The following is a 26,197-nucleotide window of genomic DNA, read 5'->3' as shown; positions in this document are numbered from 1 at the left end:
TCCAGCTGAAAGATAATCACCCATGCAGTAATTATCCAATAGGAGGCTCATACCTATTTGCTCAGTTAAATCCAGGTGGCGACTTTTTTTTTTGGCCAGGCAGTGTATATTGTTTCACAGATCGGCTACCACACTGATTTAATTATAAACTGTCTAACAAAGTGGGAGTAAAGCATTAAAAGAAATAATTCGATTGTAACAGGCGAAAACAAGACAGAACACACACTGGCAAACAGGGGGATGGATTTCAAACGGGCAGAAACACAAAGGAACGGACAGCCATGCATGTTAGATATAAATATCTCCGAGATACATGCTGTGATAAAAGCTTTATGATGTGGATCCTGCGCGGTGCGTACACCATGGATACATGTGAGCACATATACCATTTTTTACATAACCATGTTACTGTAGTTGAGTCATTTCCAATTTACTTAAATATTACTGGACTGCTCAGAAGATAAATGACATACTTGTGGACAAAAGCTTCATTTCATAAATTATTTCATAAAGGAGAAAAACATAAGCTGAAAATATCTTTTTCATTTTGTTAACTGTTAATTTGACAACTAGCCTTACGCTGACTAAGAAGTGCACTAAGAATGTCAGTATACCTCAAGGTTGTCTTTCAAAGACTGCGAGACGCACTTAAGAGCTAGCTTGCCGAACGGATCGCAGGTTGACTCAAACTCAACACACGTTACAAGTGAGAGGACTTGAGGGATGAGGGAGAGGAACAGCGAAGGAGTGACTGAACAAGAACGGTGATGAAATCAAGACTCACCTCCATCCCCAGCAGTTTCAGGGCTTTGGGCTAGAAAAGCAAAACAAACAAACAAATAGAACAAGACCATGTCGAATGCATTTCATGGTGCAGCTTAGTCTATAAGCACAACACAGCTCAGACTTAAAGACAGACACACTCACTCACACGGGGACAGAAGTATTATTTAATAAAGTAAGTCACTTGGCTTCAGTTTTGTGCATTTCCTGCTTACAAAATAGAAATAGATAGAGTAGCATTGTGTGTTGGTGTGATAGACAGTACACTATACATTACGGCAATAATCTCTTGCAAGTTGCACGTTTGCACGTATTAAAGTTGAATGTAATTGTGCATTTGGTACAGTACTCTGTATCTGTGTAAAAGCAGGGCGTCTATGAATTATACATTCATGAGCCATCATCTGAGCTGGTAAAAATAACCCAGGTCTCCTGTGGGGATTTTGATATCTACATCTATTTCAAGGCTTTGTTCTGACTTAACATGTGTTTGTGTGTGCATGCACATGACTATGCAACGGCGCATTCAGTTGATCTAGAAAATCACAGCTAAACTGGAACTGACTCCCCCTCCTTCTCTTCCTCTCATTCATCACGTCTCTCTGCTCAGTCTCTGTCCCGTTTCTTTACTCGCGCATTATCTGCGCCTTTCCAGTTGCTTTGTTGCTGCCATGCCATCTCATACAATGAGATAAACAGGCAAACAAAGACACACTTACACACACACACACACACACCCTAACACACAAACACTGTAGTGCAGCATTAAGCAGAAATATGCAGTTTCAGACACAGCTGTGTATATTTCTATTTTCATCACACCTGTGGCGGTGTGTGAGTTGTTGAAGCAGAGAGAGGGAAATATCACAACAACAGAACATGAACATTTACCATGTGATGTGCAGTATGTGTGGGGTAAAACACACAACAACCAAACACTATCGCATGATTTCAGTAATCACTTCCCCCACTTTGGTTGAGTGTGCTAATCAGTGACATTAGTTGTTGCAATATGTATTCTTGAGATCATAATAGTACATGATGAAGAGCCAGTGCTTTGGACGGATGATTGGATGCATAGAGTTTATAATATAGCCTGTGCTATGCTGGCACTCCACTTTATATGTAAATGATTATATGGGATACAAGACTCTTGTGTTTGACCTGTGCTGATGAACGGTGCTATAATCACATGAAATTAGAGTTTTTATGTGAATTTAACAAGCTTGCTGCAGTTTAAACATTACAGTAAGTTCCTTAACCAGCCAGACTTCTGACGAAAACCAGGCTCTCTTCTGACATATCTCTAGTTTTAGCCTCATCGCACCGGTTCCCCTCTCCTCATAGAATACATTTTAAAACTCTACTCATGGCATGCGAGACTTCACAGTGACAGGTGCCAGAGTACACTGGCGAACTCTTGAATCAGCATTGTTATAAAAGGCCTCTTGGGTCTTCTGTGTTTGACTTGTTAGCTAAACCAGAGTCCAGGTTAAGGTCAAAGGTCAACTCACACCTAACCGTTGAACAGTCTTCTAGTTAGGATTCAATCTGCCGGCACTTTTTAAGACACATTTTGACAAACTTGCTTTCTTGCCTGACAATTGGTGTTTTTTTTGTTTGTTTTTTTTACATACAGTTATACAGCTATGTTGTGCAACTGTTTAATTTGTTTATTAATCATGCTCTTGTAATTTTATTCTTTTGTGCTCTTCGTTTCTTAACAAATACAATGATGCTGATGATAATTTGCTATTACTACTATTACTATTTAACAGTTTTATTTACATGTTCTATTTATTTCTAGACAAAATATTTATGTGTATCAATTTCAGTCAAATATTCATCATCTGAGGAAATTAAAGATCATAATCCTCATATAAATTTCTTGCTCATTGTCACATCACGGACCTCAACATTTATATGTACTTGTGAATAAAGTACTTGTATTAGCAAGGTGGAATTTACCCTTAAGCGCACAATTCCTGATTATTTTATCATTAAAGTATATTTTGCTTGTATTAATCATCTTACGCCTTGTGTAAATTTGATCAGGAGGCTCATTTAACTCACTCTGTCCATTTGCTTAATGACATTAGTGTTGAAATAGATTCAGTGGTACTGTTGGATGCTAATGAAGGTGAGGATCATTCACTCACCCTCTTGGGTCCAAAGAGGTTATGGTATAGTGTCCTGAATCTCTTCCTGGTGTAGTTACACCGATATGCACCGCCCATAAGGTATTCAATGACCAGTCCAATATCGATGAGGCTGATGCGGTAGTCCGGGGGCAGGTTTCCCTAAAAAATATAAAAAGAAAAACAGACGGTGTTAAAAGGCAACAACCCACACCAGCTGCTTAATAAAGGAAGGGACACAAGAGTACAAAACAAAATCACACAGTCATACACACTCACGTCACAAACTCCATATCAAACTGTTTTTGGCTACGAAAGGAAACGTGATTATCGGATTCACCTTGAAGTAGATCCAACTGAACCCTGGATATTCTTGCTTGGAAAGAACACACAGTGTCAGTGAGTAAACCGCACGATAAGCAAGAGCAGGGGAAATGAGGTACACAGAAACTCTCAGGAAAGATCTCTCATCCAGTCCCTTTATCAAATTTGATCACAGACTTTAGTTCATTTAATCTCTTTATATTTTAGGGAGCTATTCCCCCGGTGTTGTCAACAAAATGACTCTTTAAAAACTCAGCTTGCGACTTCTTCTTCTTCTAGGGTCAATGAAGGAGCTAAAACGAAGTGACAATGTACAAAGGATGAAAAATCTTAACTATTTATCATAATTTGCTTTCGGGGGAATAATGAGATCTTCACTATGAGATTCAATGCAGTCTTGAAGAGAGGGGAAAGAGAAAGAAAGTGGAAATGACTCATTAGCCTGGAAGAGAGCGGCAATAGCACGGAAAGATAGACAGATAGCTATTAAAGCTGGAGGGGAGACGCATTATTGAAACACAAGTTCTTTCATGTGAGGAATATAACCATGTCAACACTCGTTCCTCCTCATGCCCTCAACATAAACCCCAGACCCTGCAGTCATTATGCTGGCCCTCACTGTTCCTTTGAAATGCAGCAGTTACCTGACATATCGATACACAATTACGTCATCCACTCTTCTGCAATCAGATGTGGGAGCCGAGAAATCCTCTCCTACTCATCGCTATTTGATGCTTGATGCCCTACATGCCATTCAAATCTAAAATCTACCTTTATTATACATGTTGTGTACATATTTTTGAAAAGAAAAACATTTGATTCTCAATATTAAAAGGTGTAATATCGACCTTGACTTTGACCTTGACCTCACAAGCTAGTATTGCAACTTTGTCGAAATTTTTGACCACTCTCCCATGCAAAATTCCTTCAGTAGCAAGATTTTTGATGGTTTTCTTGCACGTACTGCCCACTATAACATGTTAGTGGTATTCAAATCTGGGCTTTGTCTAGGCCTTTCCATAACCCTAAATTTTATCGTTTGGAGACATTTCCTGCAGGATTTCCTAGAGTTTGACTTCGCATTATCTTCAAGCACTCCTTAATATGATGTAAAATTTAACAATCGATGACTGCAAGCTGTCCAGTCCATGAGTCAGCGCAGCAACAACAAACCGTGACATTTCTGCAGACAGGTAATACGACAGGTTTCTCCGGTCATTCCCCACGGAGGTCCCAATCACTGACACCAATTTTGGAACCCCTAAATCTATTTTTATGGATTAGCATGTGTGATAAATGTAGGGGTAAACACACATTTTTATTTATTTATTTATCTAAATTGTGAAATTGACCTCTTAATTGTATTTGTCTGTTCTTTGAGTAAATCAAATAGGCATTGTTTCAAGAGGATAAAACATCTGCTTGTCCAAGTATGTTGATTATTTTTCTCCAACAGCTTTTATTTCTATGGTGCTGATTTTGCACACACATACACAGTACGTAGTCCGTGGTAAGCCAAGCCCTATTTTTATTAGCTGTGGCCTTGAAGCTCTTTGTTACTAATGGGGAAGTTGTTCTACTGAAAAACTTGTTTCCTGTCTTCATACATCACAGACCAGGAATTAACAACTGTTTCAGACCAACTGTTCTGTTTAGGTGTTTTCCCTAAACCACGAAAAATGAATCTACACTTGTTCCAATATTTCTCAACCCAGTACTCATGTTAGCTGATGATCTACAAACTAATCTACAAACATATTCTAGCTGCTTTCCGTATTTTCTATTAACAGAGCAAGCTCAGAAGTAAAACCTCACAGTCCCATCTGGATTTCTTCCTCGTATGTAACACTCAATGCACAAGGTGTATTGCTCCAAAAACCTTTGGTGGCAAACCTGCATTGTTCATTAACTCTGCAGGAAAACCAATTTCTGCTCTGGCAGCTGTATTCCACAAGGCATTGTCTGTGATTCTCCTGTTTCTTGATTCAACTTTGATACAATGAATAGACCAGATTAAACCTGAAAGCAACCTACATTGGGCCTCACCACTGATATTAACACAACTAATGCCATTTGAATCAAAAATAACAAGTGCCACCTGCTGACAGCATGGCACACAGAGAATAATGAGAAAGAAAGACAACAGCGATGACATGGAGGCTCAACCAGAGGGATAGCAGTTAAATGTAATTAGCATCGTACTAGGATACAACAATGACGCACAAACACTCTACGCTACACTACTGCAATTACACACAGCTCTGCAAAAAGAAGATGATAAAATTATGCCATGCACTACAGTGTGTGTTTTGCACATCAGTGAAATTGCCAAGTGAGAAGTCAGGTATTGCTGACAGTGTATTTGTTCGACATCAGCATGAGATCAGAGTTGTGTTTAAAGACGAGGAGAAGGTAAAAGACGGGTGTCTCCAGTGTAGAGCTCCTACAGCTACTTTCGGGAGGAGCATGCAGCATCACTATAATCAGTAACACGTTAATTAATGAATGCCTCTCAATGCTAATGGTGAAGCTGCTGACCCCTTCATCATCTCCTAATTGGTATGCTCATCATCAAAGTGTTATATACAGTCATAGGCGCCGAAACTGTGGGTGCTCCGGTGCTCGAGCACCCACGGAAAATACTGAGCACCCACGTGTGCCAGACAAGTGGCATTGATTCTTAATTTCCCACGAAGCTGATCGCGTTTAGTTCAACCTTTCATCTCCAATCCTATCTGTATTTTTGAAGAGTGGGCTGTCCTGAAAAATAGCCTACTTTACGGCTTTAGTATCGAGTCTATGCATGTGTGTTCATGTCGGCCGCTGTCCATTTGCTAAGGTTCTGAAATGCGAAACGGCTGTTTTTTTTTTGTGTTTTTTTTAAAGGGCGTGCGCTCATGAGCACCCACGGAAGAAAACAGAAATCGGCGCCTATGTATACAGTATATATAGATATATATATATCTATATATTTATAGATATATAGAGAGAGAAGATTAGACTATTTCTTCATCTAAACACATAAATAACACACCCCTGGTGCAGAAATGATTGTGCAATAACAGTATTTGAGGAGTCAGCTGACAGTCAATTTAAAAAAGACCAGAATAAAAACTAGTGTTAGTAATAATGATCAAAACTATAAGAGAAATAATTTGGGGGTCTACTGTGTTTGTCTTCACTAACTTCACAGCAGTTCCACTGCGGCCTCACTTTTCTCAAATTCAAGTTCTGCGGATAAAGCTAAAGTTATAACATGTGGTTTCGTTTGTTTACCATGGTGGTGCGTGCCATAGAGAAAGAACAGAGTAAATTGCGCAACAGTCATGAGAGGGATGAGAGTCGTGCATACTAGCTCTACACAGCCACTGCAGCCCGCAACTCCAGCTGAAAGAGAAAAGCCGGCCTCTATTTGCATTTAACAGCAACTAGGGCTACCAGAATGTAGATACACAAACTGATGCAAACAGAGTAACAACACAAGGCGCAAAAAAAAAAAGCAACTTAAACTCTAAGTAGTCAACCATGTCTTCTTTAATACATAACATTCCCACACAGTGTGCTCGAACAGCCACAGAGCTAAAAGGACGGCAGTGATGTTCATACCTTTTTGACATCTCTGACAAGGTGGTACAGCGTGTTTGATGGTCCATGTCGCTGTTGAAAAATGGGGGAGGGGAGGAAATAATACGGCATGTAATATATGTTTTTAAAGAATGCCATGCTGTCACCACCGTGAGTGTGCTCGTTAGTACCGTGTTGTAGAGCTCCTCAAGTCTGGAAAGCGTGAGGAAACGGTGCATGCTGACTCCATTTTCAATCAGCAGCTTGACAAAGTCCACTCTGTCCAGGACTAAGGCATCCAGCATCGCCTGCTCCAGAGAACCAACCTAAGGCATGTAGAGGAGAGAAGACATTTAATATATACTATACATACTCTTTAGTATATTCGAGTTCAAGTGCTGGATAAAAACAAAAATGAGAGACAGTGCTGCAGCATGTACATGGTGGTTTTAACTGTATGTGCTCCTTACAGGCCACTGCTGTCCATAGATGAAGATCTGGCTGCGTGCGATGTCCACTCTGTTCCATGCTAGAGCCAAACTCAACTGGTCCGGGGCCGAAGCATTGGCACCTAGTGTGGGTATATGATAGATATGATTAAGTTTTAACTGAGAGACAACTACAGAAAATTATATTTAGGGTTGATTGTGATGTGATGTTCACGTGTGTTGTCACTGGTAAGGAACAGTATATACATGGGAATGAGATGTGTTCTTTGTACATAATTTCAAGTCAAAATTGTTTTGCTTTCGTCAATACACAGGACTAGATGTTACAATTCCTTGTGCCAATTTAATGAATTTTCTGTTATTTTAAACGACTAATTGCTAAACTGGAAATGCCCAGTTTGTTAATGACGGTTTCTTTTGCTGATGCACTGGGGTGGGTGGGAAAATTGTATGATATGCATCCGTTCCATCCAACTTCAGACTTTGGAGGTTCTGCTCTGTTCCTGCCTTTGGCTGTTCCTGTTACATGTGCGCATAGACAAGAAAACATCTTTGCACTGGAGATGATGGCAAGTCCTTTTTTCTTTGATGTGCAAACTTAATTTAATACTCAGCCTCATCCCTGCATAGAATGTGTTTGATTTTCTGAGCCCATGAAAACCATTTACAGTACTCAAGTCTTCTAGTAACATCAACACACCTGTAATGTAGTCAGAAGAAGAGGAATAAGACAGCACAAAGAAATAGAAGATGAAAAACGGGTGTTCTGTGTTCTGATCAGATCGAATTAGCGAAATGTAATACTGGAGGAAAGACATCTTGTTAACAAGATTCAAGGGCAGACTGACAATAAGGGTAACAGAGAAGTATTAGATAGAAAGAAAAGTAATTTCTCTCATCACTGTCACAGCTTTGCTTTGTCGCGTTGTTGCTTGTTAAATGGCAGGCTGGAAAATGTAAATGTGGAGAGATCTTAACTTCAAAATGTAAACAGCAATGTCTGTGATTCAAATCTATCCAGGGACACTTGCTACCTACAGTGTGAGCCTTTCTCTATCTCACTCTTTCCTCTTTTGGAAGATAAGATAAAGAAGATGAATAAAACTTTAACCCTTAACCCTATCAAAATATGTTGTTAATTAAATTGTTACTTGGGAAACACCCTACAAATGAGATTGTATAATAATTTATAACAATCTGAATCTTAGTCTGACTCAAAATATCAAATAAACCTCACTACCTTTAACTGACCTGCACAATACAATGTGCTGCAGCTTCAATATAATATGTTACAAAAAACATTAGCTTCATTTAAATGTTCACAGTTAACCTGAGAGATGTTATTTGTAGCTGTTCACTTTTGTACTGGCATACCTAGTTAACGTTTTATTAGTGAGGAGATCCAACACAAAGTCACAAGTCTGATATTCACATTAATCATTCACCTGCATACTGGGAGAAGACATAAGATAGAGAAGGAACCAATTCATCTGTGACTTATTTTTTAATCTGCAGTAAAGTAGGCTATAGTAGTAAGCCCCAGAGTGTAGACAAGATAGTAGTAATTTTTAATAAGCAGTAATATCATCATTTTATGCAGCGCTCTATCTGACTCAAAGGCCTGTACAGCAGCTTAATGGTGTGAGTTCAGACGGACTCCCACTAATAGGAGCTTTAGTGGAGATATGTGTATATTAAAAGGTAATGCTTTGTCAAAGGCCTGTGACGGTATTCTGTCTGCCTGCAGGGAGGTTGAACTGCAGCCAGCCAAGTTTATATATACCCAATCTTCAGGATATTGACTACCTCAGACAGCAGACCATCAATTACACCCAACTCCCCTCACTTACACCATGTGACATTAGCCACTGTTTCCTTCCGGCTCTGTCTCTTCCCTCCTCTCTTAATCCCTCTCTTTCCCTCACACTGACTCCTTCTATTCTTTCTACCTATTCTTGCTCTGTTCTCTCTGCACCACGTATTCCTGACTGTGCTGTATTTTGTTGGGCTCCAGGCAGTAGCTTAGTTCTTTGGGAAAGGAGTCTAATCCAGTGTTTTTTTTAAAAAAAGAGCTCTCAGGCACGATGTGAGTGATTTCATTTTACACTAAAAGCCTTAACACATCTCATTCACTCAGCCGCAGAATGAGACTGGTACACAAAATGACCCTCATGCTGTTGACCATAAATCATTTCTTGCCAGGTTTCTTGGTGTTCCTGTCTTACTTTCTACCTTTTTTTTCTCATTTCAAATCATTTCTTCACTCAACAGAATACATGCGTGAGGCATGCATATATAAGAAAAATAACAGAGCATAAGCCCAGATGAAGGTAAAGATCAGGGAGTGATGCATGGGCCAAAGACATGCATCATAAATTATTGGAAACACGTTTCTCTTTCGCTCTCTCCCTCTCCAAACCCTAGTTTTGTCTCTTCCGCCATCTCTGAGGACCGAAATGTTTCTCTGAAGAACAATTCCTGAGATAGTCAATCATATGCTCTGAATTGTTAAGCAGTCCCACAGGACTCTGTACACATGCATGAGTGTGTGCCGCCTGTGTTCACATGCAGAGGTGTTTGTTTGAGAGAGAGAATGAGACTCTAAAGTCCAGTGGGTCATATTACTGGAAGAGGCAAGAGCCCCTGTAATCAATACAAGCTACTGACCAACCAATCGATAGCATGGATCCATGAGTATGTGTGTAGAGGAGTAGTATGGGAAACAGTAAACATGGTAGGATGGAGAACAATACAGGCTTTAATTTATAAGTCTACACTTGACAGATTTTCAATATGGTAACCCAGTTTAATCTAATTCATTGTCCCTATTGGTGAATACATAACAGTTTGTTACAACATGTGGACATGAAGCTTCTGCTAAATATATGTAGCTTCCTGTGCCATGCCTCAAGCCTGTGTGACACAGTTGCAATGCTGACTATTTTGTGTTGCAGGGTCATATGTGGAGGAAGCCAACCACAAAGATATGAGCCTTCAAATTACTGTTTGCTTGCCTGCACCTATTGCCCCTGAATGTAACATTACCTGTAAACCTGTGCCAACATCTAAAGGTACTTTTAGTGTGAACTGGACAATACAACCCACAATGCAGGTGCTTAGTTAGTTCAGTGAAATTAAAACCTAATGTGACATCCCTTTTACAAAGTATCTATTGACCTCATAAATTTCTAATTTATAAATACAAGACAAATAAAAAAAAACATACTTTAAAAGAGGTGGTATAAAAGAGATGGCACTTTTCATAATTTATTAGCTGTCTTCCTGTAATTATTGGCTACAGAGCTAATGAGCAGCTGTGTTCATACTAATTCATGATTGTACAGGTGTTATTTTTACTGCAGGTTTTTATTAGCATGCCAAGTTTGAAACATTAACTCACTGTAAGCTAAAGGGACTTTAAAGCTTTAGCTGTTTGGAAACTGGAGCCTGCTTTTATTTAAAGGAACAAATGGACATGTTTCACGTCTGTACAATAAATATACTGTAGCGGCATTCAACTTACATAGCACGAAGAGTGAAAACTGTTAGTGTGGTTGTGTCCAAGGGTAATAAAAGAACCTGTAAGGCTTACAAATTAAAATGAATATATAGTTTGTTCAACTTGTACAAATGGGAATTGGATATGTGTTTGTTTTTTGGGTGGTCATGTGATGGACAAGAAGTTACTGAGCCACACCAGTGAACAATGGACTTAAACTAGACATGCAGAGGACTCCACCATATATCCACAACTTTCTTTTCTATGTAAGCAAAAGCAAATTTGCTGTAGAGTGTATATTTTGTTCTTGAGCTATGAACCGTAACAATAAAAAGCTTTGAACATACACCTAAACTGGGACAGCAAGGGGGATGCTCATCCTTTTATGTATGTCCAAACAACTATATTTTCCCCGAGGTGGTAGTGAAATGGAAGCCGCTTACTGTACTGTACACTCATGCTCCAGCCCGCCCACACACACACACACACAAATGCCCACACCCACCTTTGAGCAATGCAGTGAGGATGGCAAGGTCAATGTCCTGATGACCCTCCGAACCCATCCGGAAAACTGTTATCTGAGAGAGAGTGAGAGGCAGACACAGAGAGAGAGAAACAGACAGACAGACAAGGAGATACACAAGTGAGTGTGTCTGTGAAATGGGGTGTTTTTTTGTTTTTTTTTCTAAGCAAGCAAAACTGTGGCTTTACTCTTGAATCCCATTGTTGTCTGAGTGTGTATCAAGGCTAGTAGCATAAATAAATTCAGTCACATCTCGAGAAGAAGTGCTCTCATATGCTGATGTAAAATGCCTCTCTCCCATCTGAGGAGCTCAGAGGATGGGAGACAGGAGAAAAGATGAATTGCTCTGCTCTGTAGTGTATCCCCGCTCCCTTCTCTTTGGAGCAGGGAACACCACAAAACCCACATACAGCTTGTTCACTGGAAGGAGGGAAATGAAGAGATTTGCTGAGGAGGGAACTGAGGAGGACCGCAGTAGAAGCATGACAAAAGGGGAAGATCGAATGAATATGAACTACTGATGATCTCCATTACTGTAGACCGCCCTCTTCTTTTTCTTCTGCCATGTCCTCCATTTTTTATTTTTTTTTTTTGATTAGACTTTTAAGGAAATATTTTACTCTGCAACCAGTTTAGATCTTCATCTGTGTATTTAGATGCATCTTCTAACTGCATATTTTATATATTGTGTGAGATAAACTAATGGTGCAATGATGAAAGCTGGAGTCAGCTAAGAGGAAAGTCAAAGAAATTTGTCGGATTTTCTGCATTTTTTTTAATTCTTACACAGTGAGCACGCCTGCACATACTGTACATGTGTGCGGGGCACACACGCTCAAATGTGTGCATGCGTGAAGGGCACCTTGTGGGAGCTGTTTATGGGGGAACGCGTGTTCTGAATGCCTGATGAGCTGTTCCTCTAATCCTTACAACCACCCATCCATCTCCTCCCACCTCCCTCCCAGCAGCCCATCTCCTTTCCCATCTCCCCCCTCTAAATGGCTTCATTTCGTGGAGCTCCAGGAATCTGCAGGCTTTGGTGCTGCTGCTGCTGCTGCTGCCGCTGCCGCTGCTGTTGCTTCCCTTTGGCAATGCTGCAGTGTTGTGGGCTAGCCCTCCTCTTTTTCACTCTGTCTTTCTCCCTTTACACACTAATATAAACGCGCAAAAGTAATTCAATTCACAAAGATGATTTACAGTATCTGTTGGGCTGACTCATTCATCATGTGCACACCGTGATGTCTCCTCCCTGACTAAGATATAAACAGTGAGGCATTATGTAACCCGTGTCAAGTATTGTAAAAGCAATCGCTAATAAGGGCAGCTTTTAAGTGTGTGTGCTTATGTGTATGTGGTGGTCACATGGCTGTCTAATCAAAGGTCCCTTCTCCAGGTTAAATAGGAGTGCGCTGAGACGTGAACGTATCGACTGAGACTGTCTTCAGCAGAGACACAAATGAGTCGCTGGGGCAGTGCGTAATTTGATTTGCTTCTCCAAGTTGTGTTGTGTTACAGTGTTGGTAACTGGCTTGAAAATGATTTGCTAGAATGCATCTTTGCCTTAAGCCTAATGCATTTAGGAAGGCAGCTGTTAAACGCACAACACTATGATCTCACAAAGAGCCTGTGAGCAGTCTTGCGCGCTCTCAAGTAGTGACGAGATGAGGTCAGAATATATGTATGCAAAGCTGTGATCTCCTAACAAGATCAGTTCAGTATCACTCCACATAAAGAAGGAGAAGGAGAGACAAAGAGGGAGGGCTATCGACAGTCTTAAAACGTGTGGTCATACGCCTGCTTAATTTAATCCAATCAGTGCAGATTTCTGTTGTGGCCACTTTTCCGTCTTACCCTGCAGTTATCATTATAGGGGAATGGAGGGTTACTCTACACACACGCACACACACACACAATTCTCCATTTCCATCAGGACTTAGATGGATTATGGCGTGATAGATGAAAGATGATGATAGAAGGTGGTCCCCATTTTTTGTATTGCTTCTCTACCTTTACCTCAGCCCCCTTTTTTTTTAACATGTCATCTTTTCCAACCACCAATCTTCCAAGCTGCCTCCCACTAGCATGCCATTAGCCACCATCTTTTGCCTACAAACTTTCTACTTCTTCTTCCCTCCTCACGTCCTCCAATTACACACCCCAAGGTGACCCCTCGGCTATGCACTACCTGTTATCAGAGAGCCTCTACAGCTCGGAGGGCGACCAACATGTCCTCTGCGACATTGCAAGGTTGCTAGTTTAATGTCAGCAAACCCACAGAGAGTCTTCAATAAGTGTGGGCGAAGGTAAACAGACAGCATCTCCCTCATCTGTTTTCTTCATAGAGTACAAGCAAAGGTGCTCTTGAGTACTTACTGTGAGCAAACAAGTTTAGCACAGTGGAAGGGGTTTTTACTCACGGTATAATTTCGCCCATCTGTTCTACACTCCAGCTGTCTTTTTACAATAACACAAGAGTAAGGAAGGAACGGGATGTGAATGATAAGAAGAGGGAGATGAGAGGAGGTAGGGGTGGGAGAACATACATGAGCCAGCAGGAAGGAGGAAGTGTGTGTAAACCACATGGAAGATTCGCTGTTGACAAATTGAAGATGGAAAAGCAGCGTTACGTTTCACAGTGCGACCGAGTTCTGTCGAAGGCATCCAGCATCTTCAGAGGCGCTGAGCTACGCGCTCAAAGGAACAGAAAACTGCTCTTCACACTCCGGCGAGCCAAATGGATTGCAAAACATTCATCTTCATTTAACAGACAAAGACCTTGCTGATGCTGGTACGTGTCCATAGAAGACACGTGGCAGCCACCGCCCATGTGCAATACATACACACAAACAGTCCAGAGAGGTTTTAAAGCATCTTGCGTAGCCCACACATTAACAATGGTGGAAGCTGATGGTTTCATTTCATCTGTGTGAATTTAAGCATAAAATATTTAGATGTGAATCTATTTATTTCTGGCACAAACCATAAACTAACGGTCTCCAGCTCAGCCAGAACAAAGGAAAGAGGGAACTATGTCATGAAATTTTAAACTCATAAACTGCCCTGCTGATTATCAGCAGAGGAATTTTATCTTTCTGTCTATGTTTGTAGCTCAGACTTTTAGCTCTACCTCATTGTTCCATTTAAAAGCCACCCAAACCATCTCCCACATTTCTTTCCCCCCTCGCTCTCTCTCTCTCTGCCTATTTAAGTCCCTCTTCCATTCGCTGTCCTCATCTTCCTCCTACTCGTTCTACTACTCATTCTTAGTTTCTCTTGTCAGGAAAGCGGAGGACCACTGTGGGCTGGTGGTACCTCTTCAATATTTGATCTAAATTAAACATATAAGGACGGATCCACATTAAATTTTTTATACCAACCTCAGAGATACCAGCACCCCACCCTCACACACACACACAGACACAACGAAGAAGAATGAGAGGTGGAAAGACATAGCACAATTAGACATAACGCTGGAATAAGACATTTTTAGCTAAGTGTCATCAGGCTGTGACAATATTTAAAGACATGCAGCCTTTCTGTGAACTTGTTTGACATTCATATGAAAGTGTCTACAAGAGATAGAAGAAACAGGATGTGTATAAATTAGTCCAATAATTACTTTTATTAGCCTGAACATGCGCCATATGCGTTCTTCTCAAAACTTCTTTCATAGCACAACTCAAGAGCTTACACATTAGACGTTGATTAGATTCAGCAATTATTTCCCCTCTGTTTCCTTTTGCCATAGACTGTAGTAATCTATCATCAGAACAGATTTTATTTTACTGCGAAATGAGGCAGCACACTCGAAACTAAAGGATAACGCAGATCATTTGGACTATTGTTTGTTGCGGCAAGGAGCGACTCTCAGTTTTATCTTTTTCTGCCTTACAGAAATCATAGTAATGTTATCATTATTAATTATAACTCTGTATTCAGACTGTGGCAGAAAATGGTTACAAGGTTTGAATACGTGTGTGTTCCGCTTCTGGTAAAATAAAGACATAAAACACAGATGCTTCCTACGTACGTGTTTCAGTGTGCACACACTGAAGATTACATGTTTACTGAATCTTTATATACAAAGCAGAGGCACCGAGAAAATAGGTGAAGCACAAAATGTCCACATGAATAAAGACACCGACAGACAGACTTTCTTAAATCTTCTTCCTATTCTGCACTTGAGTGGAGACACACACTCTGTTTCCCTCTCTCATACATGATCCCATCCAGTGTCCTTCACTCACTTTTCTTTCCACTCTTGCCTTTCCTGCCATGGAGCCAAAAAAAGAAAAGAAAAGGAAAGCACATGCATACTGGAAAAGATACAATGAGAAACACACCCTCATAGTCTCTCTCACACATGTACCCCTTGCACAAGGATGCACTGACTCAGGATAAACTTGCATTTGCTGCCAGTGTAAAGGAGTCGACACATTATGTAACCTGGCCTTGTGACCTGGCTCCTGACCAGAATGTTAACATGGGATGTCAGTACAAACAGGCCGTGATCTGTTAGCAACACAGAAGACGAGGCACAGAGTAGCTAGGTGACTGGGGGACATGCTGAACAATTTGTTCAAATTTGGTCTTTGCTGTTTTTGTTTTAGTCAAAATTTTCAGGTCTTTGTTGGACAGATCCGTAGAGGTCTCAAACCTGAACAACTGCACTGAGGACTGGAGCCTCAGTTTGTTCAGCTCCCACTCAGCCAGGTGAGCTAGATTTTGTTTTTTAATATAGAAAAGCCTTTCATTCACACCTTCACGGGTGTGGCTCACCAAAGTAATCAAACCCATGCATCACCAAACGACACTTGGCACTACCACTGAAAAGGCCAGTGGGGCTTCAGAGGGGTGTAGCACTCACTGTGCAGTTTCATCTGGCAATTGAATATTTAAACTGATCATAAATCGACTGAATCTGAGTGACTTCATTACTGCAAGACATCTGCAGATTTACTAAAACCTTATAAAACAGGTTAACTGAACTCATAGGATAATGGAAACTCTTTCACACAGAATCTCCTTTCCAGTCTCACAAACTATTGTAAATTGCAGGGCAGTTCTCAGTGCACAATAAATCCTTATAGCTACATGTGTAAAACGAAGGACTTGAAGAGCAAAAAGGCATTTGGGGCAATGTTTACAGCAAGAAAAGCGGGAGCTATTATCCATGTGTGCAGACAGCTGGACTCATTAAAACAGGCTCTGTTTTGTGAGCCAGACAGCTGAAAAAGGAGAAGAGCTCTATCTCTACATTCAGGGTGTGAGTGCGAGCTGGAGGGGATTGCCCATGTGATGCCTATCAGGCTGATACGTAGGAGAGTGGTAAAATCACCTCAGCTAGGAAGGTGCTAGACAGCACAGAGACGCTGCCTCTACTTCTCTATTTCCCAGAAACCACAATTAACACATAACTTCGGCTTTTAGCGACTCACAGCACGGTGCATGGATACTAATGACTGCAGTGTGTGTCCTTAGAGAAAAGTCTGACTTTTTATGGAAGACACACAAAAAAGAGGATTTGCTGCTTCTGAATACATTATTAGAGTTTTCTGTTGATGTCACTGGTAAACATTTTATGACACTGTAAAGGTTATAAGTCAAATATGACTCTTTATTTGATACAAAGGTGAGTCCTGTATGACTTAACTGTTGGTTTAACCGTATGCAATGTTTATACTCAATCCCTGCCAGCCACATCAAAAGATACCTAACTGGTCTTCATAATGCACATATGTTAATGCAAAAGTGAAGCATGGTTGTGGACTGATAATTTTTCGGAGACACACTTTTTGGTGCTCAGCTCAGAGGAGAGGCAGCATGCGATTATCTGAACTTTACAGCTGCTCCATGTTGAATGATTCACACCACATTGTTCTGGTCTGGTGTATTCTGTTCAGAAGGTCAATAAATGTGACCATCAGTCGGCCATTATAACCCCACTGAGGGTCTAATCAATCCACTTACATGCTGTGCAGCCATGACTACGGCTGGTCTGCCCTTACAATACTCATGCTATGTAGTATATTGTAGTACATAAAAAAAATGTAACCAGCAATACATACTATTTCTGTGAACATATTATAGTGTGCAAGCACCATATACTGGCACAAATATCCCACAATGCAATGCAGCAGTGACCACTGCAAGAAAACAATGGCAGCAACTAATGCAGCTTTGGCATATTATCAGTAACTCATTTAAAGTCAATTTAATTCGCCAAAGAAGTGATCTCAGTAACAGACTTGGGTAGATATTACTTACTAAGGAGGGTTAGGTAAGTCTACCTGTCTACACTGTGGTGATAATCAACACTCTCAAGAGTTTAAAGGCCAGCTGCTGCAGACGCTCACAAACAGACTGCTAAACGTGTGACGTCACTGTGCATGCCTGCCTGTATTTGTTGTTTGGTGTGTGGTCGTGTCTCTTTCGTTTCATACTAGGCCCAGTCAGTGCTCATAATCATCAGCAGCAGCAGAGTGCAGCTGCTACATGCAGAGGAGAAACACTGATTATCTATAATGACTGCTGGCCCAAGCTTTACCCCTAACTGTAAATGTAACCTCCTCATTATTAATCTTAAACCACTGCTTCCCCCATTAACTTTAATGATGAACTGTACATTTTGAGGATACAGACACACAGAGGAACACACACACACACACATGCACATACATTTAAGAGCATTTCTAATGGTTTCATTAGACCGGCTGTGCTCTGAATGGACAGGGACTCCTCCCCAGGAGAGAGGGAGGGTGTGTGTGTGTGTGTGTCACTGCCGTGCTTGACGTGACGTGTTCTTGACTTAAAACACTGCCAAAGGGGTAAGACTCTCAAGGTGGAGGCCGTTTGGTCCCCAAGGTAATCTGAATATATTTACATCTACTTAACATTACATGTCATACATAAAAGATCGAGTAATAATTGCTTCAATAAAAGTTTCATGATGAGAAAGCTCCATTTGACAAATCCATTTTGTTCCACCCACTACATATATTTTTCATTTTCATAAACCGGAGACATCAAGGCTTAAGTAAATGGTGACATTTTGGCATTGTTAGGGGTTTAATAGCATGTCTGAGTTTTAACGTTTCATGTACTGCTCATCAACTTCATTTTTCTGCATCTGCACACCTACAATGCATATCCAAATACATTATAAATGTGTATGTTATGCATGTGTACGTGTGTCGGTTAAAGAGAATGACTCACCAGCTCCTTCTTCTTCATGCACTCCATGAGGATGATGAACAGATGTTGGGCTTGTGTGCGGCTGTAGGTAAAAGTCTTCTGGATGGTCACCAGCAACTGGTCTCTTAGAGACTCATTAATTATTCTGCAGAGGCAGAGAGGTGTGGAGAAAGAAAAAAGAGAGTCAGGAAGGGGGTCAGGTAGAGGTAAAGAGAAGCAAACGGTGACAGGAAAACAGGCAAATTAGATTTGTTTGTCAGTAAGTGAAACCAAGGTTGACTGGGACTGTTTGTCTGTCTGAGTCCTTGGTGGGATGTGGATTTGCAAGATGCCTTCTTTTGCCACTGGACAAATGAAGGTGCAACATTTCTGAATTTATTTGAGAATAGCGACAAATTGTTTAGTTCTGTGATATTAAAGGGGAACTACTGTTTTTTACAACCTGGACCTGGAATAAAATACAGTTGTTTACTTACCCATATAACTTTTGTGTAATTGGTATTCCTTCGGGAGATAATTAGATCTGCATGAGAGTGACTGGGGCACCGAAACGCAGGCTCTAAATAACACATTATCTGCCGCGAAACTCGTTCATTTCACCAATATTTTGTTATCGTACGCTAGTGCTATTCCCCTTTGAGTCTGGAGTTACGAGTTATCATCATCCAGGGTCTTTAGGTCAATCTACAGACAATCTACAGATGATGATAACAGACCTTCTGACCCGGATGATGTCGTCTCTGAGCGTCGTGCGCACCTGGTCAGAAGACATCATCCGTGGTCGGTAGGTCAATCTACTGACCTCGGATGATGATAACAGGTAACTCCGGACTCAACGGGGAACAGCACTAGCGTACAATAATAAAATATTGGTGAAATGAACGAGTTTCGCGGCAGCAGAGGCTGCGTTTCGGTGCCCCAGTCACTCCCACTACATGGATATACGCTGATCTAAATAGCTCCCGAAGGAATACCAATTACACAAAAGTTATATGGGTGAGTAAACAACCGTATTTTATGCCAGAAATAAGGTCCAGGTTGTAAAAAACAGTACTTCTCCTTTAAAGTAGTAGATCAAAACTGTTTCTTCAAGTCACTTTATTCCAATGCCATGTCTTAGCTGTCATAGCTGCTGAATTATATTGTACTTATTATACAGTAACAAGTACAGAAGGACACATTAATAATGAACACACATAAATATTGTTGGATATTGTGATCCCATAAAACTACTGAATTAGATTTTAAATAATGTATGTGTATTGTCTTGCATTAAAGCATAACATGCACATATGAGTGCATACCCTCCCTCCTCAGAGTATTTGTGTCCAAAGGCCAAGATGTCTGAGGCTCTGCCACTGCCATCACACACCACCACAGGGACTGGAGGAGTGTCCCTGAGGTACTCCAGCACTATGGAGATGACATTAGGGCCTCCCTCTACGATGAGAGCCACCACCGGCACACCCTGGCCAATACCTGCACATGACAACAAGTGGAAGCAGGAGGAACAGGAAGCCAAGAGTGATTGCAAAGAGGAAAAGGAGGGGAGGAACGTTGCAGAAAAAAAGGGACAGAAATGTAAAGAGGGAAGAAAGAAGGGAGTTAAGGTGAGAAAAAACAGAAGTGATAAACACACATCACTACACCAGAAATACGGGAGCCATAAATAGAAAACTGTTCTAAATTTGTTAAAAACAAGGTGTAAGTTTGACACTTGTGGTGTCACATGAGTCTATTGTCACAACACTTTCTAATTATGGGTGACACGTTTTCAAAAACCATTGGTTCCAAAAATATCCAGCTCTCTTTTGGCTTTGTGCTGACTTCCATGGAGATATGTGCATGTGTGTCTGAGCGTGTGTCAGAGAGAAAGAGGGTTTCACTGATTCATGTTCCACACAAAACGACTCCTTGCCTGCTAATCACAGGCTAATCAGTGTCATTACGCATGATTAGAGGGTGAGTTATCTGTACACGGTGAAACTATAGAAGAACATAGTAAAATTTCATTTGTCAGTTTTTAAAGTTTTTTTTGGCAAACTCTCAAAGAAAGTATTTTTCGTTCTGTTTTTGCTTATTTTTGCTTCTCTATTTCGAGTTTCTGTTTTCCTCTCTGTATTCTATTTCCCATTATACCACTGAACATCGGCTTATAAACCAGTAAACCCCAGAGTCCCATTCTCTCTTACTCCCTTTTAGTGATCTCTGCCCAGTCCATTTTCTAAACCATTCTTCCCTCGTGCTGTCTCACATCCTGTCTTCCTCTCTAAAGTCTTTCTGCCCATAGTCACTCCAGTCTCATCCTTTCCCTCCCACTCTGTTTAATGTGGTTACGTTTTATACAGAGTGTTTTGGCTCTTCTAATTCAAAAGCTGTGTAACTGCCTGATCTTCCCCGTCCTGTACCCCCGCCCTGGTCTGCATAATTCACAGAGGAGAGAGCATGGTATGTCTCTCAAACACGCAGACAAATGGGCACATACAAACGCATACTCTATGCACACACTCACACAAGCGCACTCAACGGTTTGGTAGCATCCCCACCATTACGCGTTTCCTCACACAGCCTTGTGCGGCCTCGCAACAGGGACAGTTACATAAGGAGAATATTTTCGGGGCCTTGCCTACTTCAAAGAGGTAGAACGTCACTGTGACACAAGACATCACACGACCATACAAAACCAGAGCAGAATGTGAGAGCGAGGCGGACTAGTGACTTAGTTTTTGTATCTTGATTCTTCCGTTTCTATTTCTGTCGCTATCTACATGTGTGTGTGTGTGTGTGTGTGTGTGTGAGCTCGCCATTGCGTCAGATCAAGCATTGATATTGATGATGAGGCGTTGCCGCAGTATCTAAAGCAGATTATCGTTCAACTGAAACCCACCGCAGAGCAGATGAGGAGGGGAAAGCACAGCTGCGTCATGACTAATTGGCAGAAGGAAATTCTGCCTGTGCGCTCACACACAGACATTCACACAATTACACCAACACAGATAGAGGCACACACACACAGACACAGACACGGACACATAGACTAACCACGAATCAAATAAAATTCTCTTGACTAACCTAAACCAGCGCACACATTTTAGGATGACTTTTGACCTCTCATTCATGGTTATATATTTTTTAATTAGCTAATTAACTACTGCATTTATTCCTATGGGAACATGGATGTGTTTTGGTAACAGACATTTCTGAATACTTAATTTGCAAAAGTATGTATGTAAAACTCTATTTATCACCTGACAATTCTGCAATTTGCTGCATTGTGCGTAATGTGCATCATGCAGGGTGTTTTGTAGTTGTACAGTGATTAACAGTGTATCCCTTTGGGATCAGCTTTCCTTCTGTCTTGTTCTCCATTGCCTTAATCCCACAGATAAATTATTTTCTCATGGGGGTGCAAAGTTTGTGACAAACAACTAGATGATCAGATATAAATACTGTAAGCAATAAGTGCAGGATGCCTGGACTGCCAGATTGCAGGAGGACTGCCAAGGATGGATTAGATAGAAATAAAGGTTTCTCAGGTGTGTTGCGACAACACACTCTAAGATGTAATGTCAGTGAGAACAAGAGGGGCTAGCACGTTTTCTTCTTTTCCATATCTGAAGGTACGACATACTCTACATGAATGTAAAATATAAGTAGTTTTATATTAAGACACTGCAATTAAGACAAAGCACTTAAATGAAAGGTGACTTGCTGACAGTGGAGCTTGCCATGCTTGACTGTTTTCTATCTTTGGCTTATACTGACAACATAGCATAATAGTTCATCCTGAAACGTGTATAAAGAAAAGAAAAACATGTTTTCTTTTTGAAAAGTTCAGTATTAAGAACTAACTGTAAAATAGGGGTGAGAAATCAAAACCTGGTGGCTCTGATTCTAATTAAAATCTGTCCACAGTGCACACAGTGAAACAGTTTCTCCTGCTTGCTGCTGTGAGTCCACATGACGCATATGAAAACATGTTATTAGTACAGTTTTATTGTCTTTGCATTTTATTACCCTTGATTGCTATAATTGTGATCATCCAATTAGTAATCTCTCTCTATCTGATGCTAGGAACTTAGTTTTTAAGACATCTGGGTGGAAGGTTTTTCCAAGGACTTACCTGAATTTTTGTTGTGTGCTGAAAAAGAAGTCTTAAACATAGCACTGTTAATGGTCAGCCAACTTCTACAGTACTTGTTTTGTACTCTTGTACTAGAAAATTAAATCGTGCCATTGCTAGAAAGTTGAGAGTTCTTTGAATTATTTTAGAGGCAGATTTTGAGGTCTAATCTATCCATTTATATCCAATAAAACACCAATAAAGTATGAGAAAACTGTTTTGTGTCCTTCTATGTCTGTGTTTTCTGTTTCTCTTTTCTTTTTAAACTTTCTGTGTTCATGTCTGTTGGACTCAGCCATCTATTATTGAACAATGCACAGTATGTAATTTCTGCTGCTTCTAATTCCCAATCATAAACATAGCAAACAAAATAGTTTGATGATGTTGTGAAGTAGCATAGGAACATATGTAGGATCTTCACCATCACTGCTTATGAAAGTCTGTCTGAAGTGATGTTTGGTCATGCGTCTTTTCAAGTCATGTCACTATGGTATGACTATCTGTATAGCTCTATAGCTAAAGTCATTTGGAAAACTCAATGGGTAGACCAGCTGTGTAATCCCAACTGTCCAACTAAAAACGGACAAAGGGGATATGATGCCGTTGGCAGGTGACCACAACAAAATACACCCTTAACTCTGAACAAAACTGTATATTGCGCTGTGTTCGGACAATGTTGGAAACATTTGTGATAATATAAACAGACAAGTCAACAAAATATATAACATGATGTAGAGTTACACACAGATATTTGTAATACATAAACAATGTCTCTGAAACCGTTCTTTCTTCTGCTCTCCACTCAAATAAGCAATCGATGAATGGCGAGAAAATGCGAGGGAGCTGCTAATTATGATTCCTTCTAAGTAACTAAAAATCAATAAAGAAGAGTAAAGGGCGTCTGAGCTGTAAATGCCACTTTTAAATCCGATCTTTACATCTGCGTTAGAGACGAATCTATATTCATCTCTTGTGTGATGATGAAAAAAAATAATTTATACCTAAACTTGACATAACTATATGTATTATATAATGATACATTTACAAAATATATTCATAGAAAACATCTCAACAGTACATTCTGCACCCTTTGTATTGTCTGTTTCAATGTATTCAACCCTTACAACCACTTTCCCTGCACTGAGTGTATGCTAAATTCACACACTCACACATCACATCCAATAACATAATCGTCTATTCCCTACATAGTTTAAACCCAGTGCCCGCACCTTATTTCTAGATTTAAAAAAAAAAGTAGAGAAAAAAAGGAGGGGGCTGAAGGCCACAATTTTCTATATTTATCCAGCCTGGGAGCCGAGGAAGTAACGAGGAACAGAAGGAATTAGGGAGGGAAAGAGTAGCGTGTAAGCGAGACACACATAACATGCTTAAATGGTCCTAATTAAGGATCCAGCAGTGACTCATGCTCTGCGTGTGCGTGTGTCTGTGTGTGCGTAGGTGTGTGCCAATGTCTGTGAATTTGTCCTCGTATGTGTCAAATTAGTATCAGCTTGACTGGAGGAGGTGTGGTACGGCATGTGGGTCCTTGCATTTGCACCCCTAACCCCACAACAAATAAAACATAAAAAGTCACACTCACTCCCTCACACACACACACACACACACACACACACACATACATAAACACCAATATCCCAGCAACCGCTAAAGCAGACAGGAAACATCAGATCTGTGAAGCCAACAGGACTCGACAGGCTACAGAACAAAGGGTTAGGAGGTAGGGAACATAAAAAGGGCAAAGCCTCTCTCAAACACTACTTTTTCAGTCATGTTGTGGCATCACATCAAAATATCCTGTTTTTTTTTTTTTTTTTGACAACCTACTCGATGAATTCAGATTAAATCAGATGGTCTGTGCCACCTTAGTAACAGTGAGTTGAGTCAGGTTTTTGTTGAGTCAGGTTTCTGAACATTCAGGCAGAGTGAGCCTGAGACCATCAATCATGAATGGTGTCACTTACTGAGAGAAGACCTTTAAAGCTTTGGGTTAAAGGAATTTTACCCTATTAATTTGTGTGGTGATTTGCATATGTGCCTATAAAAGAGCTCTATCTGCTATAAAGACAAGCACATTTAGTCATGCTGAAAGTTATTTCTATTCTATTCACAGATCAGGCACAACATTATTAAACATTGACCATCTTGTTACAATGTTCTGCTGGGAAACTTTTGGACCTGCTATTCATGCGGATGCTTAGACATGTACCACCCACCTAGACCAGACACCCACACCCCATAGCAATGACACTCCTTGATAGCAGCAGCCATCCCCAGCAGGATGCAGCCTGACACACAAAAACGATCTTGTCATTGACCTGGCCTCCAAATTCCCTCAATCCCAATCTGATCAAGTATCTGTGAGATGCACTGGAACAAGCCTGATCCACAGAGGCCCATCCACTCAACCCATTGGACCCAAAGACTCCCACTAACAATATTCTATTGCCAGACACCACAGGACACCCTCAGAAGGCCCATGTCCATTCTCTGATGAGTCACAACTCCTACACCTCCTACTCCTACAGAGACTTATACAATATTACAATATTATATACATATTGTACACATATACAATATTAGGTCATAATGTTATGCCTGATCGATGTATATTATTGTGTACTCATGAATTGATAACCTTTATATACTGAAGAAACTGGATTATACTTTTAAGTAAAACTTTTGCAAGTAAAAATGTATTTAGTGCCATAGGAGGAGTGGGGCTTTAAGTGTACATAGAAGTGCAGATTTAACTATAAATAACATCTGTTATTCTAATAACAATTATAAATGAGTTTTTAGTTTGCGACCTTATACCTCAATCTCTACCTACCCACTCCACCTAGTGGGTGACTGTGACTCAGTAGGTGTAGTGAGTTGTACCACATGAAAATGTGTCCTTGAGCAAGATGTGTGTGAATATGTGTGCACTTGTGTGAACAAGTAGGTGAATTTGACACTTTGACAAGTACGCTTGACTTTTCTTTGCCAGATGTTTTGGATTCAGCCTGGCTGGCTTTCTTTAAGTAATGGAATACAACGTAACTCTACTCTTCACTGGCATTAAATGACTTATAAGCAAAAAACATCACTATCAACATAATGCTACAGTCCCCTTTGTCAGATGCCGAAGCACCACAAAGTACTGCCTGCTTCCTTTCAGTATCAATGTAAATCAACGGTGCTTTCCCCTCCTATGTACACCCAGCAACGCTCCAGCTGGTCACCGAAAATAGCTAGCTACATTGACCAGCACAAAGTTATTACAGCGTCCATTATAGTCCATTGTTTTTCACTGAATATGTGTGTCATTTCAGAGAGAAAGACTACACTATTTATACATGAGCAATCTACTAGGATGTTTCTGACCCTTTAACCACTTCTACAGTTACATAAGACATTTATCACATTTCACACTACTGATGCAGCACTCACTTTCTTTCCACACCACATAACATGTTGTCATCCATGCACATCCCTAACCTGGAACCATACCTGCAGCAAGTCTGGTATCAAACCCACTAGTGACTCTGTTATCTCTGCACCACAGGGCTGAACACTCTGGTGGCTCAGCTTTATTAT

The 26,197-nt window shown here is 40.6% G+C and overlaps 1 protein-coding gene across 6 annotated transcripts in view; it reads right to left on the bottom strand.

Annotated features, from left to right (window-relative positions):
* The window catches only part of trpm3 (transient receptor potential cation channel, subfamily M, member 3), a gene marked incomplete at both ends in the record, with an annotated part of 120,374 nt that overhangs the window by 18,316 nt on the left and 75,861 nt on the right, over positions 1-26,197 (bottom strand). For 3 of the 6 annotated variants that reach the window (XM_084552029.1, XM_084552034.1, XM_084552032.1), the window contains 9 exons: positions 785-814; positions 2,943-3,083; positions 3,262-3,297; positions 6,852-6,902; positions 7,001-7,135; positions 7,280-7,380; positions 11,263-11,335; positions 18,496-18,619; positions 19,779-19,953. In XM_084552029.1, the coding sequence (XP_084408155.1) occupies positions 785-814; positions 2,943-3,083; positions 3,262-3,297; positions 6,852-6,902; positions 7,001-7,135; positions 7,280-7,380; positions 11,263-11,335; positions 18,496-18,619; positions 19,779-19,953 (866 nt within the window). The remainder of the gene's footprint in view (positions 1-784; positions 815-2,942; positions 3,084-3,261; positions 3,298-6,851; positions 6,903-7,000; positions 7,136-7,279; positions 7,381-11,262; positions 11,336-18,495; positions 18,620-19,778; positions 19,954-26,197) is intronic. The other 3 variants (XM_084552031.1, XM_084552030.1, XM_084552033.1) reach the window with 1 other exon arrangement.

Source organism: Chelon labrosus (assembly GCF_963514085.1).
Source record: "Chelon labrosus genome assembly, chromosome: 9".
Classification (NCBI taxonomy): domain Eukaryota; kingdom Metazoa; phylum Chordata; class Actinopteri; order Mugiliformes; family Mugilidae; genus Chelon; species Chelon labrosus.
The sequence above is the reverse complement of the archived record's forward strand: the minus strand, read 5'-3'. Positions and strand labels throughout refer to the sequence as shown.